The sequence below is a fragment of the Etheostoma cragini genome, chromosome 19 (genome assembly GCF_013103735.1).
Source record: "Etheostoma cragini isolate CJK2018 chromosome 19, CSU_Ecrag_1.0, whole genome shotgun sequence".
NCBI classification, from domain to species: domain Eukaryota; kingdom Metazoa; phylum Chordata; class Actinopteri; order Perciformes; family Percidae; genus Etheostoma; species Etheostoma cragini.
In genome coordinates, this window is record NC_048425.1 from 15,559,705 (window position 1) to 15,575,554 (window position 15,850).

The following is a 15,850-nucleotide window of genomic DNA, read 5'->3' on the forward strand; positions in this document are numbered from 1 at the left end:
CCATGTTGGCTGAGTCCAGCAGCGGCCCGGGTTCGAATCCGACCTTAGGCCCTTTGCTGCTTGACCCCCATCTCTCTCCCCCTTTCATGTCTATCCACTGTCACTTTAATAACGGGAAAACCCCAAAAAATCTTTAAGAAAGAGAACTTTTAAGCTGTTTATACATTACCCTCACTGCTGTGAAATGTATCATGTCGTCTAGAGGGTCATGCACAGTGTGTCTTCTGCACCCCATAAAAGTGTTAAGGCCTCAAAAGGTTTGAGAAATAGCTAATAAAGCTATTTGTCCATTCATTTCTTTTCACATTTCATTTTAAAATCCTGTTTGTTATGCTATTGTTTCATGTCAGACGTGAACCTTGTTATCCATTCAGGAAGTAACTCGATGTATGGATTCATTCATTCATTCACACCAATCTGCCCTCTAGTGGCTTTACACTTTTTTACAATTGCTATGACAGATTTTTTCAATGTTTTAACAACTTCCCTAAACTCTTAACACAGTTAGCACAACTTCTGTCTGTGTAGGCTAGATGATTATCACACTTCTTTACACAAAATGTATACAGTTAACATATAATTAAAATGCTTGAGCTTCTTTTACAAAAAACAATGGATTTTTACTGACAAATTTACAAATGCTTTCACACTGTATGTCAGAACAGATAACATCATGTTCTAATAGATAACTTAGCCTAATTTAAAGGGAACAGCTGTTCATATTGTAAATTGAAACATTAATACAGTATATCCCCTTCATTTTATTCCATTGTTACTTTAAATGAGAGAAACAGCTGATTGAAGTTATGCAGATAGATCAATCCCAGCTGATTCCCATCTAGGAAACATACTCAGGGGTTGAGCTACTTTCAGTCACATGACCATCTGTTTTTACTGTATTCTTTATGTGGTACAATAAGTGAGTGTTGTACTTTAAGAGCAAGGATTAAAGTAGCCAAAGTCCCATTCCTTGTTTGTTCGCCAAAGCTGATTCTGATATGTTACAGTAGTACATACAGTACAAAGAGGACCTACAGCAGTTGGGCTCATTTGGTGTGGAAAGATGAACACAAAGAAAGTAAGAAAGATCCCTGCATGAGGGAGAGGAAGAAGAGTACCAGGACAATTATGTCTTAGTTTCCTTTTTTCATACTGTAAACCATACATTCTACAAAGCTACTCTGAGCTGGCTCATTTATTTTAGTATTGAATTTCTGCAACAAAAGAACCAAAATGCAGCATTTACTAAACCCAACAAAACAACAATGTAGAGGCTTCAAGAGAAACTGCAGTGTAAAACACAATCTATGGTCAATATAATATTCTAATATCTTTTATATAAAGGCAGGCCTGACACAAAAAATATTTCAGTTTTCTTTAATTCCACCCGATATTAATGTTTTTATGACAATGGGCTATGACTGACTAAATGTTCCTGTTGGGAGAGAACATATATTAGTGTTTAGGAAGAATTATGTGATTTGGGGGCATTTTTGCAGTGTTTTGCAAATTTAGAAAATTAGTGTTTTAGTTTACAATGTGTGATTTAGAGCACGAAGTTAGCTGTTTTGCCAGTTGTGTGAAAAATTGTCATAGTAATTGTGAAAATCTGTGACAGGCCCCTAGCAGTGCCCACATACACTCTGAACTAGGAGCTCGCTGTTCAGTACTATTGTCCCGTCTGTTTCCTCATTCATTTCACTTGACTTATGTAATTAATATTTAAAAGGCTTCTCCCTGTGTCTTCAGGTATGTCTCAGAGCCTGGAATCAGTTTTGAGCGGACAACGTCCCCGGGCTCACACAGTAGGGGCGTTGGGACTGAATCAGCCGGGCAGACTCCTGTCCCCTGGGATGGCAGCTTGTAGGGTACGACCGCAGCCGGACCAACGCCGGTTCAGCGGGGTCGATTTAGCCCTGCCTCAGAGACCGCCGCCACTCAACCTGAAACGCTTAAACATGAAACCGAGGAGACCTGCAATCCAACCTGTCCTGGGAACCTCCTGGTCTCCACAGGTGGTTCTGTCCCCTCCAGCGCAGACGCAGCCTCAACCCCAACACCTACCGCAGCAGAGCATGGGCGGCTCCAACCTGGTCAAAATGGCCCACATGGCACGCTCAACCCCGCAGCTGGACGAGAACACGGACAACAGGGAGAGAGATCGAGAGAGGGAACGAGTCAGATATCGAGAGAAATTACCTAATGTACAGAGCACAAAAGACAGTCTCACGTCACAGGTACGAGACGCATAAGACTCAAAATATCTTTATTGTCATACCGCAGTGCACTGTAGTGCAAAATGACGTGCAAAGTTCACAGCTTAAAAGAATATAGCACAGAAACAATTAAAAACATTGTGGAAAAGAGTTATTTATGTGGATTAAAATAAATAAATAAATACTTAAATGCTTATATGGGTGTGCAGAGCATGTAGTGTAATGAGTGATAAATATAAATATATAACGCTTAAGAAAAATCCATATAAAATAAGGTTTGATTTTTTTTAGTATCAAAACTTGTTTAACACCGAGCTTCTTCTCAGATTATGGAGGCAGTTCATGGAGTGACCATTGAAGAGGTTCATGCTGCACTTCAACGAAATGAATGGAACCCAGTGCGAGCTGAACAACAACTCAAGGTCTGACCAGGAAATGTAGCCCCCAACATAATGGGAGGGGGGGGGGGGGGGGGGGGGGGGGGGGGGTTATCTTATCTACCTGTATATGTTGCAAAGTTCAGTTTGTGAAATGTTTCAGAGTTTAGTTTTTGAAAGTGTTCAAATGTCACTTAGAGCTACAAGCTACTGATGTAAGTGATTTTAATAGGACATCAAATGACATTAAGACAAGATTTAAAACATACTTCAAGGAACATTACAAAGTAATAAATAAATAAAAAGAAATTACATTGCAATGAGAGATACTAATAAATAGTCCTAGGTTTAACTTTATAAAATGCAATGGCAAACATAATTTTAAAAGTACCTATGCACTTGTCAATAGTAACCATACCCAAAATATTCACAAAAGTACAATATAAAATACAGCATAACTGCATTACCAACCTGGTGCAGGGGACTGAGAATACTCCAATTACTGCATTTAAGTTGGTTTTGGTAATTACATTTTTTAGGGAGTTTTTACCACTGAGGGTCAATACCAACACACTTGCATTGGTAGTTAATCCATCATGTAGAGGGGGCCTGTCTTGACCTTTTAGTGTTTTGTGCTCACATATTTCTAAATTATTCATATACGACAAACAAAAGTGACATACAGAAAACCTAGGGCCAGGGAGAGTTCATGTGGAATAGGAGCAGGTGGCTGTGCATGTAATGAAGCTGCCGTGTGTGCAGCCTGATTTGTTCACTCTACTTATAACAAAGCTAACTTAGAGGCCCAGGGTGACGGTGGTCTTGGGGAGAGCTGGGTTTTGGAAGGCCCCGAGGTGCATTTAGGTGCTTAATCCAGTCTGTGTTTTATATGTTTTTGTAATGCATGAAGTTAAAGCCACACCAGCTCGTTAAACATGATATAGATGCAAATATTATCTAATGTCAGAGATTTTCAAACACATTTGTTTCCAACTTTATTTCATATAGATAAACAGAACAAATCTACTACATTTCAAGAAGTTGGAGTTAGATGTTTATCTTTAATGTAGACCTATCTCGTTTTTCCCATGTAGCTTTAATCAATCATCAATAAGGAATTTGTGTTTCATATTTTGAACACGGATATTGAGATTCTGGGATAAACTGCACCAAACACCGAAGTATGTTGCGCGACAGGACATAGGCTCCCCACACGATTTGACAGCAGGTGTTTTGCATTTGCATGCATGAGAAGGCCTTCGCTGAGGTGTGGAAAGAGATGTAACTTGCCTGAAAGTTGCAACTTTCAAAAAGCAAATGACCAGCATTTCTCTCTTGTTTTGTCTGTCTTGTTTCCATAAAATGCTCGAGGTGTTAATGGATTTATGTATCCAGAAAATGTGTATTTAGATTGCCACTTCTGATCCGTGTCTACTTGATTTGTGTCTCTTCAGTTGGACCAGATGTACATGCTGAGCCTCTGCTCCAGAGAAGAATGTCTGAGGATCCTCAACAGATACCAGTGGAACCTGCAGCTGGCCAGCCGCTACCTGTTCCGATGGTTTGGCGAGAAGGAGCGGCCTCCAGTTAGCACAGAAAGACGAGTCTGAAGGGATTTTCAGGCTTCAGCAATGCATCGATGGATAACTTTTTTTAGCAACAATACTGGCATTTGAAGCTGTCGCACTGAGCACCTTGATATGGGAACATACATGAGGTCCAGTGCATATAAAAGTAGAAAAGTGAAGATTTTTTTAATGTACAAACAAAAGAATATTTTGCTTATTTAGCAAATGTGCAAATAGTTTTTTTTATCATAATGCATTTGTATATATTATATTAGAAACGATTATTTTGTTGAATAAAATGATCTGGTCTTAAGCTGACCTGTGATAATATGGGCAGTTTAATCAGTTGGTCACTGTGTCACATTTTTAATTTCATGGGAGGATTTTTGCCTGCTGGTCTTCAGAAAGATTTGGTGTCTTTAAATTTATTTATAGTATCAAATCATAACAAGAGTTATCTCAATACACTTTACAGGTAGAGTAGGTCTAGACCACACTCCATAATTTACAAAGACCCAATAATTCCAGAAATTCACTCAAGAGCAAGCATTTAGTGTGACAGTGGCGAGGAAAAACCTGGGACAGAGCCAGGCTCTGACGAGGCCTGTTGGGGGTGTGATGCACAGTGGCAAAAATAGTCCCAATAAAGATGATGGAATGACTTCTACGACTAGAAATAGTAGCATAGGCACCAACAGCCCACCGTGGGTGCTCCGGAGCTCGAACACCCCGGAAAATACTGAGCACCCACGTGTGCCAGATTACCAGAAGGCCACAATCATTTAAGGCAAGGCTGTCCTAAATTGAAAGACCCTAGTTTACAGCTTAACTATCGAGTTAATAGTTGTTTTTTAAAGGGTGTGTGCACCTGTGGAGAAAAACATAAATTGGTGCCTATGATTAGTAGTTGTAGTTCATGGTGTAGCACTGCAGGTCCTAGCAGGGCACTGCAGAGCGTAGCAGGGCATAGCAGGACGTTGCAGAGCTAAAAGGGCATAGCTGGGCGCGGAACAGGAACTGTGAAAGCTGCAACCATGATTTAGGTGCCCCCTAATTCACAGAAAACTGCTGGGTTAAAAAATATAAGGATTATGGGGAATAAGCTCCCCGGAGCTAAGTTAGTAACAAGCATTTCTGGGACATGGATGCACACAGATGGAGATAGAGGAGCTCAGTGTGTCAAAATGAATTCCTTTGGCAGTGTAAAACTATAACAGCATAATTAAGAGCTGGTGTAGTGTCTTGAATTGTATTATATCATTTAAATTCAAAGCCTGACATTGCCCAGAATGCAGGATCAAAGCTTAGTGGGCCTAAAACTTCATGTCTGTTTTAGGAGAGGCCATGGACTCATAGACCTTGAACATGCAGTATCCTGTTGGTCATTCCCACTACTACTTTACACAACATATCTGTATGTTGTATTCTTCTTAATGGGATGTGAAAACTAACAGACACTGAACATAGACATACTGGTGTAAATAGTTCCACAGCAGGTCAACTTGTGCGACTAGTTGCTAAGCCACTGAATTTGTGACAAATGCATAAGAGTAACAATTGGATTATGGAAAGACAATTAAAGCATGAGGTATTTACCAGAATCACTAAGGCATGGATAGGCATGAACAGACATGTTCCCTTAAATATTTTGCTTGTAATTCCTGCGTTTTCCCAGAGGGGGGAAACAGTATGATATTTAATGTGACTTGAGAAGAGAAATGCGGTTTCCTTTTGTTCCATCTGAAGGGTTAGGATTTAATCTTTAGATAAAGGAGGCTGATATTGACACCAATAAAGTTGATGTTTGAGAAAGTTACCAAGTAACTAAAGTGGAGCAGAGTTTTAGTGGAACTTTGGCTGATGTTCCAGAACAGGAGAGGGGGGGGAATTCCCTATAAAGCAAAGATAATTTTTTCCAAGTGAAAACAGCTGTTCCACATTTACAATTTAGGTTTCCAAAGGCTTTCCCACAACCTTTCCTGGACAATGAGCAGAGCAGAAAAACACAAAACAAGACTATAACACGGCATAATATGCCATTCGTTTTATTTCTGAAGTACAAGGGATTTCGGTGTAAAAAAGAAAAGTGATTTACAAGTGGTACAAAATGGTTTTGATAAAAACAGGAAACTGATGCTACAGATCCTGCCTGCTGTAAATGGAACTGATTTATAAAAAATAAGTGTTGCACATAAACATCAAACTGCGACAATGAACAAACGTTTGCGATAAATGTACTGTACATCCTTTGGCTACTTTTGTTTCCTCTTTCCTTATCATGGGTCACACTGTACAGAGGATGATGGTAGCGATTCCACTTCAATAGGCTTTACTGGCATGAGGTTCAACATGTTGTCAAAGCACATTTATAATCCTGAAAGACAATGCTCGAAAGTTACATAAGGTTAACACTATGACTTGTATTGGGTAAAAGTACTTAATAAACTATTGCTAACTAAAGTTATTCATACTAATGCAGTTATCTATTAAGGTTTACTAAGGTTATTTAACTACTGTGTAGTGTAACTAAAAGTGCAGAGTGATAGGAAGAATCTGCACTGCCCTGAATACAACAAGAACACAACTGTGGCTATAACAATAGCAGCCATAATGTTTTAATGTATTTAAGTCTATGCAAGCTTATTTACATCAAGAAGTGAGAGCAATAAAAATGTCTGCCTCATAGAAAGGACTTGTTATCCTGGCCTACAGAATATGTAACACACATTAGTTAGTGGCAGTGTAAGAAAGCTGTAGTCTGGATTTGAGAGCACTAGTGGCAACCAAGCCTCACAGGAGGCACACCCATGTTATGTCACATTAATGATGAAGAGCAGACAGTTGTATTCAACAGCAATTTGCAAAAACGTTAAGCTTCCATTGACTTATTTATTCTTAGGCGATGTGAGCTAAAACAAATAACTAAATGTCATGACTTTACATTCAGGTCTCTTTCTACTAGACAAAACTACAGGTCTTCCATGTGTTTCCTTAAACCCACCACAACAAGGGTTTTCCAACCACTATGAGGTCAGACTAACATTTCCTAAACCCTAACTTCTGCTTTTCATTTTCTTTCTATTCCTTTACTTTAATAATTCCTCCTCTTAACCTTAACCTGAGACTCACTCTCTCGCCTAAAACAATACCCTGGCACATGTTCAAGGCACTGGAACCTGGAGGAATTGGAGGGCCAGGTTTGGAGGTGAAGCCAGTCTCCATGGCAACCAATAAACTACAGTGGGGCCATGGGAGCATTTACACTATAGTCTATGCTACGGGGTTGTTACTAGGGTTTAAGACAGAGGGCTTTGAGGAAGAGAAAGGCTGCTGAGAGGTAGAGGAAAGAGCACTTTGGTAAATAGGCTCAGCATGTGTCAACTCCCATGTTCACAACTCTTGCTGACCCAACCACCACTTCCCTAGTCAAGCTAAAAAAAGGACTGTGGCAAATGTTTAGGTTCCATGTACTGTAACTCTTGTGTTATGTATAGATTAAAAGTTCAGCTGTTTGTTTTTTTACCATGTTAGGCATCTTAATTTAGCTTGTTTGCATAATAATATCATGCATAATTGTTAGTTTGCACTAAACTCAAAGGATCTGCTAGCATGGCTAACAATTCCAGACGATCCCCTAGCCTAGATGCACACCAGTATTGCACTACACCTATAAGAGTGTGCTAATAATAGATGAAGCATATAACTGTGTGGAAATCCACTCCTATTTCCATTGGTGGGCACTGAAAAAGACACTGAGGGGTGATGTTGACTTTCTTTGGCAGGTACTAAATCTCATATGGTGGTGCATTCACCCACTTCAAATAGTTAAACTACAGACTGCATGGCGTTGAAAAAAGGCCTCGGCAACACGGCAGCAGGTATCACTAAATAAGTTTGGATAGATATCAAAAACAATCCTGGAATCAAGAGTTTATCGGCTCATTTTGCTCTGTGTGTATAAAATAATCCTGGGATTGACGCCATTTTTGCTGGAATTAGGTGAAGGCAGGATTTTAAAAAACAAAGTACAGTACACAAAGAGAATATATGTCTGGCACTTGCTCTAAAGCGGTTGTTTTCCCCTCGGTTATGAAAACACCGTGCTGCGCTGGTTGGCGTCCCCGACCTTTTCGAAGAACATGAAATCCTGCAAAGTGGCAACACAGAAGGAAATTAATTATACCGATTAGACCGGGGTAGCAAGTATACAGAAATTAAAACTAAATAATTAAAATATGGTCTTACAATGAGGAAGCAGGCTCCCATGAGCACAGCTTTCATCTTCACGTCCAGGTCCAGCGGGAACTGGATGCCAAAGTTGTCCGTGTCGGTGAAGACTTCCTTCAAAAGGCCGCTCCACTGCTTGCTGATGCGACCAATGGGCGCTTCACCATCTTTGCTCTTCAGCTACAGAGCAATAAGTACAGCAATGTTTAGTAGACCTTTTATCAAATATACTGAGAAGTCAACATGTTTAGGTGTTTTCAAAATGCCAAACTTGGACTGGAAAGGTTCACTTACAGAAATAGTTTGACATTTTGGGAATTAGGCTTATTTACTTTCTTGCCGAGAGTTAGATGAGAAGACTGAAACCACTCTTATCTCTGTAGGATGAATAGGAAGCTACAACCAGCAGGCGATAAGCTGAGCTTTGCATAAAGACTGGAAACAGGGGGAATCAGCTAGCCTGCCTAGATATGAGTGTTGTCTTGACCTTCTTCTAACACATCGATCTGACCTTACCTCAAAGTTGACATCCCCACAGCAGTTGCAAGCAAAGCAGGGCCCCTCCAGTTTCATCAGGGTCTCCTTGTTGGCTCCCTGGATGGAAAACTTAGGCAGGCAAGGGTGCCAGTCCTGTTTGACATAGCCTATGGTGGTGCCTGGTGGTGCCTGGACCTCCATCTGTTGGTCACATACATAATTACATACACATACCAACATGCCACTACATTTTATAAATCATCCCAGAGAGTTTAAAATCTGTCCTCATCCCTTAACAGCTACAAATAAAACACCACGGGGTTAGCGTGTCTCATGGGAAAACAAAATTGATAAGTGAACCTCTGACTGCTCCATTGTGGCACCACATAACAAAGGTAATGCATCTCACATGGCTCCTGTGTGGTCAGTAAACACAACGGCAGTCTGTGAGAATGAAGCAGCTCGGGCCAATGGGATGGTACTGTAGCCAGATTGCTAACGATGTGATTAAAGAGGTGGAGGGATGGAAGAGGATTGGGGGAGTCTAGGAGATAGTTTGGACAAACAAAAGGGCCATTCATAGTCTCAACAAACCCCTGCCTGAACAGACTGGTGCACAGAGTTTTACATGGACGCGCCACTCAGAAAACTCAACAGTAACAAGGGGAAGGGAGGAAAGACCGAGGAATCTAAATGTGAACCACTGAGAGCTGTGGGACTACTGATTGTTATGCTTATAGGACCAAACAGGTTTGGGCTGGAGTAAAAACCTTTACACAAATTACCATTTCAAAATCCACTGTTAAAGGGCTGGTTTGCTTACATACTTTGATTGGTATCTAGATATGCAAATAGTTATAATTCTGTTTTTTTGCTTTGGTTGTTTTTTTTTTTTTAATTCTGTGATTTTTTGGGGGGAAGCTTAACTTTATTTCTAAAAGCACCCTGAATGAATCAAGTATTGAATTGGTCCAATATCAGTCTTGGGGTTACAGTGTTTCCTCTACGTTGATTTTGTAGTGGCGGCCCACCATGGCAACATGTCATAGAATATAAATTGGAAATAGTCTATAGATGTTGTTATTTGGGTTTTTAATTCTATGAAGAATCATTTCGTAGACCTGTTGTAGATGTTAAGCGCCCTATAGTTCCTCAAATACAGTTCAACTGAAAATATGCCTCATAGTGTATGAATAGAGGTGATTAAGCATATTTGTTTGTGTTCCGTTTCATACGTAAACCATTTGGCGACGGGGTTGATGGGAGTTGTTGTTGTTCCGACAGACCTGCCACACTGCTAAAAAAATGGAAAGGAAAGGAGGAAGGAAACCCTGTGTGGTAAATCAACATAATATGAGACCCACACACACGCACAGACCTCTTGCAGGCAGCAGGGACACCAGCAGGAGACACAGCGGAAAGGCCGTATGAGACGGATGACCTCCCTGTCCATGTTGTCCTTTATCTTCATGTCAAAGCTGCGCAGAGAGCCGCAGCAGTTCCTGGTGCAGCAGTCGTTCTTCTCTTTGGCCTTGTAGATCTTTTGGCCAAGACTGTTCTTTATCTCGTACTGGTTGTTGGTCTCAAACCCGATTATGGCTGGGACGTGAGAAAGGAAAATGGGTGATAACGGTAAATAATAAAGTGTAGATAAGTAAAGAATTCCAAGGACAGATGTTTTACCATTTTACCATTTTGATTTATGAGAGCTCCATAAACAAACTGCTGACGGTTCTTTGCTGCTTTCAAGGTGGTGATAAGTGCAGATATGACTGGATGAACAAGTAACAGGCCTTACCTTCTAGGAGTTCCACTTTTTGATGGATCAGGATCTGGTCAATCTAAAACCACAAGCAGGAACAGTGGACGGTTTATCACTGCAACATACTGCATATCCATCGGATTGTCTGAAAGTCTTATTCCTCTAGAAACTACAGTTAAACCCAAGGGGACCATTTCACTTGTTTGCAATGCAAAGAGACTTCGTCCACATCACAGAATGATGCTGGAGTATAGAAAGAGTTATTTGTTTAAACTCTATTTAAATTAAATTTTGATCCTTATATGTACACAAAGAAAACATATTGAGTTGTTGTTTTAAGAAAGAACCATGTTGAATACGACCTTTACAAGTTGAAAGGCTGGGATAACTGTGGGCTTACTACATTGTTTTAAATGGAAATATGGATATAAATGTGCACAAACTAAAGCCAAATTACTCTTTTATTTCCATCACTGACTATCCACTGTACATGTACATTAATGGTAAGTTAATTACATTAACAGAAGAAAAAAAAAAGTAATTTTTGGAATCTTTGTCTACATGTTATATTATGACGTTTTATTTCACATGATGTGTGAAACATAAGAAAATTTGGAATTAATTTAATGAATGCATTTCAATGTTCTAAAATGGTACCCAATCGCTGACATTAGCCTTTTGGTGCTACACTACACCTCAAGTGTAGATTCTTATTGTTCATTTCTATGAGTCAACTGAAGTTGTCATTATCAGAGAGCTGCACACTCAGAAACAAAGAGGGAGCAAACTCCAGAAGTGAAGGAGTGGTGCATGAATCATCCCTCTAAGCCTCACCTGACTGCACAGAATATGCAGACCTTTCTTCGATTACTCTATCCTACCTGTGTGAGGTACTCGAGCCCTGGTGGGACACCAACAGGAACCACAGCTGGAGCCGGAGCGATCCCTCCCTGAGGGGCACCATACTCTGGTCCCGGAACTGGGCCAGGGCCAACCGCACCAGGCTGATACATGACAGGAGCTTGTGCTGGACTGTAGCCCACGTTGAAGCCTGGTGGAGGGGCTTGGCTGGGGTCTCCGTACCCGCCCTGAGGAACTGGATAAGGGGCTACGGACTGGCCGCCTTGCTGAGGCATTGGGTAGGATGGCTGGCTGTAAGAGCCTGGGTAACCTGAAAAAAAAAGACATCACATCATATCAGTTCAAAGATCATCTTGTACTGGTTTATTCTTTTATTTGACTGAATTTGTACAAGACTGTTGATTATAATGGACACACACAACTACAAAAAGTTACCAAATACTAGAGTTAGAGAGGGGTTTTGTTTCACCTTTTGTTTTCTTATAGTTTTAGTAACAGTCTTCCTTTAGAGGATCTCTTTTTGTCATATTCTGTTTTTGAGTTGCACAGCATCCATAGGCCCATTTTTCCCTTTGTAAGCTCTGTTGTTCTGTTTTGCATTATTCAAAAAATAAATATCCTTTCAATTACATCTGGTTTTATGTTTATGTCCAGATACCCCTAGCACTACAGGACATAACAATACAAAAAAACATACATTTTGGTAAAAAGAAAAACTGGAATTGTGATCAGATGTCTCAGCCAAGTTCTTACCTTTCATTAAGATAAAAAATTAAAGACTGCAGAGACAAACATGCAGGTCATTGTTGCGCCTCAGTCACACAGACGGAGGAAGCCATGATCTGTGTTTGCATGGCTGATCACAGCTGCCCTGTGATCCTAAGTGTGTGAGTGTGTTTACTGTGGATCATCCTGCTTTTCCCTGATGGAACAGCAGAGCCAATAAGCTACTTATTATCTGAACCGCAGAGGAGATTGGAAGCACTTTTACAAGGGAGGGAATTAGAGGCCAATACTGGACTATGCTATACTGATGTTTTTCATCACCTTTTCGTGGTGAATACTAGGCTTTTAACAGTACAGTTACTTGATAACGGTCTTTATTTGGGCATAAATTGAACAGCTTCAGGCTCTTATCTAAGCAGAGCAAACTACACTAATCAGTAAGGTTTTCAACTGGCAATTTACAGCTGGGACTTCAGTTTTAGTAGCAGCCTGAATGCTTTAGGTCATCTCATATGACATACAACATAACTTTGTTTCTGCTTGTTTGTTTAAAGGGTAAGTCTGAATTCGTAATAAAGATCGGACTTTCCCCTGTCATCAGAAGTTTAAGCAGCAACGACACTTCAATACCTGCTAATACCAGAAGCATAATCAAAACATGGTTTTAAAATGGCTAATAGAACACTATTATGTTTAGTTCAAGAGAGTTTAACGCAATAAGAGAATGCCAAATTACTCGCTCCTACACTGTCCTTCACACTTCAAAATATGTTGATTGTAAAGAAACAAGTTTAAATGACAATAAGGGAAGGGAGTGTGCGGTCTGTCATGTGTTTAATCCCTGACAGATGTGTGAACCCTAGTGTCACCACAGAACTTTCCCCAGAGAGCAGCTGAACATTTCCACACGTTTCACACTAATAATAATAATCCTTCCTCTCTCTTTCTATCTAGTCAGAGGCATTCGTATTGTGCTGCTAGAGGTGAAATTCTTGGACTGGCGCAAGACGGACAAAAGCCAAAGCATTTGCCAAGAATGTTTTAATTAAGCAAGCAATGCCTAGTATCGAAAGACCCCTCTTATTTTAGATTGTTCAAACACCTAATGTACCGGATTGCTCACATACCAAATCATCTTATGTCTTGATTATGTTCAGTCATTGAGTATTTTTTTTTAACTTAAAGGCTGACAAAACACGTTTTCTTGTCCTTTTAGTTGAATGTAAAACAAATTCTTGTGATGTTTATCCTCATCCGTAGCTAGCGTAAAACTGAAACAATTTTTCAGGCAAAAGTGCAAAACTCTCTCTGGTTCCAGCTTCTCAAATGGGAGAGTCTTCTGCTTCTCCGTTTTATATTTTTGTAAATAAAATACCAAGTCGCTGCATGCACTTAAATGTCAAGGACACTGACTATATTAAGAATGAATAGAATTTCATAGTGTCAACACAGTTTCATTTGTGTATGAGTTAACTGACCAAACTGGTTTCTCTTGACATGGCAGGACAGTCCAATTAATGGTGTTAAATCTCAAAATAAACATGGATTACAGTCGCAAAAACTTTCAATCAAGCACTTGAAACCAAAAGGGGGACCTGAGTAACGTGGTGAGTAAACTTTGAATGTGGTTGTTGCCCCACCTCTTCCACATTCCTTCTGCTACTTGCAGGAAACAAACCCACATATTAAACCAGAGAAATCGCAGGAAGGCATCCCTCATGTACACACAATGGTTACTTTCACCTTTTAAACTGCTTTTTCCATCCAGAAGGAGGAGTGTGCTAGCCCAACGGGTGAAATCAAGAGTTATTCCCCGTTTAGATAATGCAAGCATTTCTTTCAGATTCCACCAGCTTGGGGAGGGCAGCATTCCCGCAAGGACAGCGTCATCCCACAGTGATGCTCAGTGAACAGGAAGGTCTAATGGAAATTTGAGACTCAAGAGCCTAATCGTTTCAATATGGCAGCAAAATAATAGAGGAAGCCATTAAGAAAGTGTTCAAGCAAATGTATTCCACAAATCACATTCAAAGCTATTAATTCTTCTCGTTTTCTGTGTAATAGTCAAACTATTAATGGCAATTTGTAGGGGGCGGGGGGGAAAGCATCTAGTTGTTTTTCCACTTTCATAGTTGTCGCTTACCAGGAGCAGACATGGCGAGGAGCTGGATGGGACTTTTCTGGACACGGAGAGAAAGGAGGTCAAACTTCCGGGTCCACTCCCTGGGTCGCTATGGGAAACTGGAGGAACGAAAGGGACACAGGGTGTGATAAAAAAGGGGAAGGGGGCTGCACACAAACTGAAAGTGACGATGACAAAAAGAGTCCAACAACATTCATCCTCGCTGACATATGTGGAGGGACTTCCATTATCCTATAATCATGTGTCGTGTTGGTCACAACATGTTTAAAACCACCATGACAGTTCATAAGTCCAGTCTGAACGAAAGGGCGGCAAAAAGCTCTTTTGTTCTCGAGGTTTAAGAGCTATAAATGTTAGAAAATAAAAGTGGGTGTAGGCTAGGTCTAACCAACAAAGTTGAAAAACAGCTACAAATCCCTCAAAATGATCAACGGTACGTTTCTCTAAAAGCCCTCTTTAGCCTACACATTTTCGCAGCATAACATATATGGCTAGCCTACATCTCTGCCAGACACCGTGGACATGAATACACAAATGAAAATAAATCCAATATTGACAAGGGAAGAAAACGAAAATCACGCAGAAAAACTCACCTCTCTGGCAGCAGGTCTGTCCCAGCTAGATAAATAGCACTGAAAACAAAAGTATTGAAGTGGTAAAACGCCCCATTTATGGAGACCAAGGTGGCGCTTTTAATCGTCTTCTAAACCAACCTGTTCCTTGCTATCACTCCTCCTGCAGTCAATAATAAGCATATCCTCCTCCCCTTTCTGAGTCATACGCCCCTTATTAAGCCTTCCGTTAGTAGGCTATCTGTTATCTTGTTGGACAAACTGTAAACTGTAAACTGTAAAAATATACCGTTTCGACTTGATCTAGTAGGCTTTCATGTTAGTTGACTGTCACATACGAGGATTTACGCCATGGAAATAAAAACACGTTATTATTTTAGTGCATAGCAGCAGCAGAGAGGACCACCAGGGGGAGCCAATTACTCAGTATTGACAGGCTCGTTACTGTCACTATGGTCAGGACACTCAACGGTCTTGGCCTGGCCGGTACTACGATCATAGACAGTGTAATATTAACGGTCAATTATTACGATGCAAGCAGGGATGTAGTGGAGGCTAAACGCACGTAAACGCCGTTTATGCACCTCTTAAAATTCGGAAATGGCGTTTACCCACCTCCAAAGTGCATTTATCCGCCTCTGAATAGCCTTTTGTCCCAAAGCCATTCTAAATTAAGCTTCTGTTGTTTTAGTTTCATATTGTTCATTATTAGTTTCATAGGTTGTTAAACCTAAGACGAAGTCTATCATATAGCGCTGCATTACTGTCAGTGTTGACGGTGTTTGGGGTGTAGAGCCCTCAACGTTGCCTTCCAGGCTTATAATGTTACAAGGTTGATATCACACAGACTTCTAGCTTCATCAGGATCAGAAACTGGGTCAGTCTACCTCAGATGGTTTAGACATTATGGCTGATAATCTA

At 40.4% G+C, this 15,850-nt stretch overlaps 2 protein-coding genes across 3 annotated transcripts in view; one reads left to right on the forward strand and one right to left on the reverse strand.

Annotated features, from left to right (window-relative positions):
* The window catches only part of tnk1 (tyrosine kinase, non-receptor, 1), a 14,963-nt gene extending 10,576 nt beyond the window's left edge, over positions 1-4,387 (forward strand). For both annotated transcript variants that reach the window (XM_034901175.1, XM_034901176.1), the window contains 3 exons: positions 1,750-2,237; positions 2,543-2,638; positions 4,048-4,387. In XM_034901175.1, coding sequence (XP_034757066.1) covers positions 1,750-2,237; positions 2,543-2,638; positions 4,048-4,203 — 740 coding nt within the window. In that variant the 3' untranslated portion in view covers positions 4,204-4,387. The remainder of the gene's footprint in view (positions 1-1,749; positions 2,238-2,542; positions 2,639-4,047) is intronic.
* Positions 4,388-7,231: 2,844 nt separating this feature from the next.
* On the reverse strand, positions 7,232-15,121 carry LOC117962096 (phospholipid scramblase 2-like). Its single transcript, XM_034901180.1, has 8 exons — positions 14,951-15,121; positions 14,358-14,455; positions 11,509-11,798; positions 10,664-10,706; positions 10,244-10,464; positions 8,905-9,066; positions 8,407-8,568; positions 7,232-8,308 (listed from the first exon to the last, which is right to left on the reverse strand). The coding sequence occupies exons 2-8, from the start codon at positions 14,368-14,370 to the stop codon at positions 8,249-8,251; spliced, it is 951 nt and encodes a 316-aa protein (XP_034757071.1). The 5' UTR covers positions 14,371-14,455; positions 14,951-15,121; the 3' UTR covers positions 7,232-8,248.
* Between the last annotated feature and the right edge of the window lie 729 nt (positions 15,122-15,850).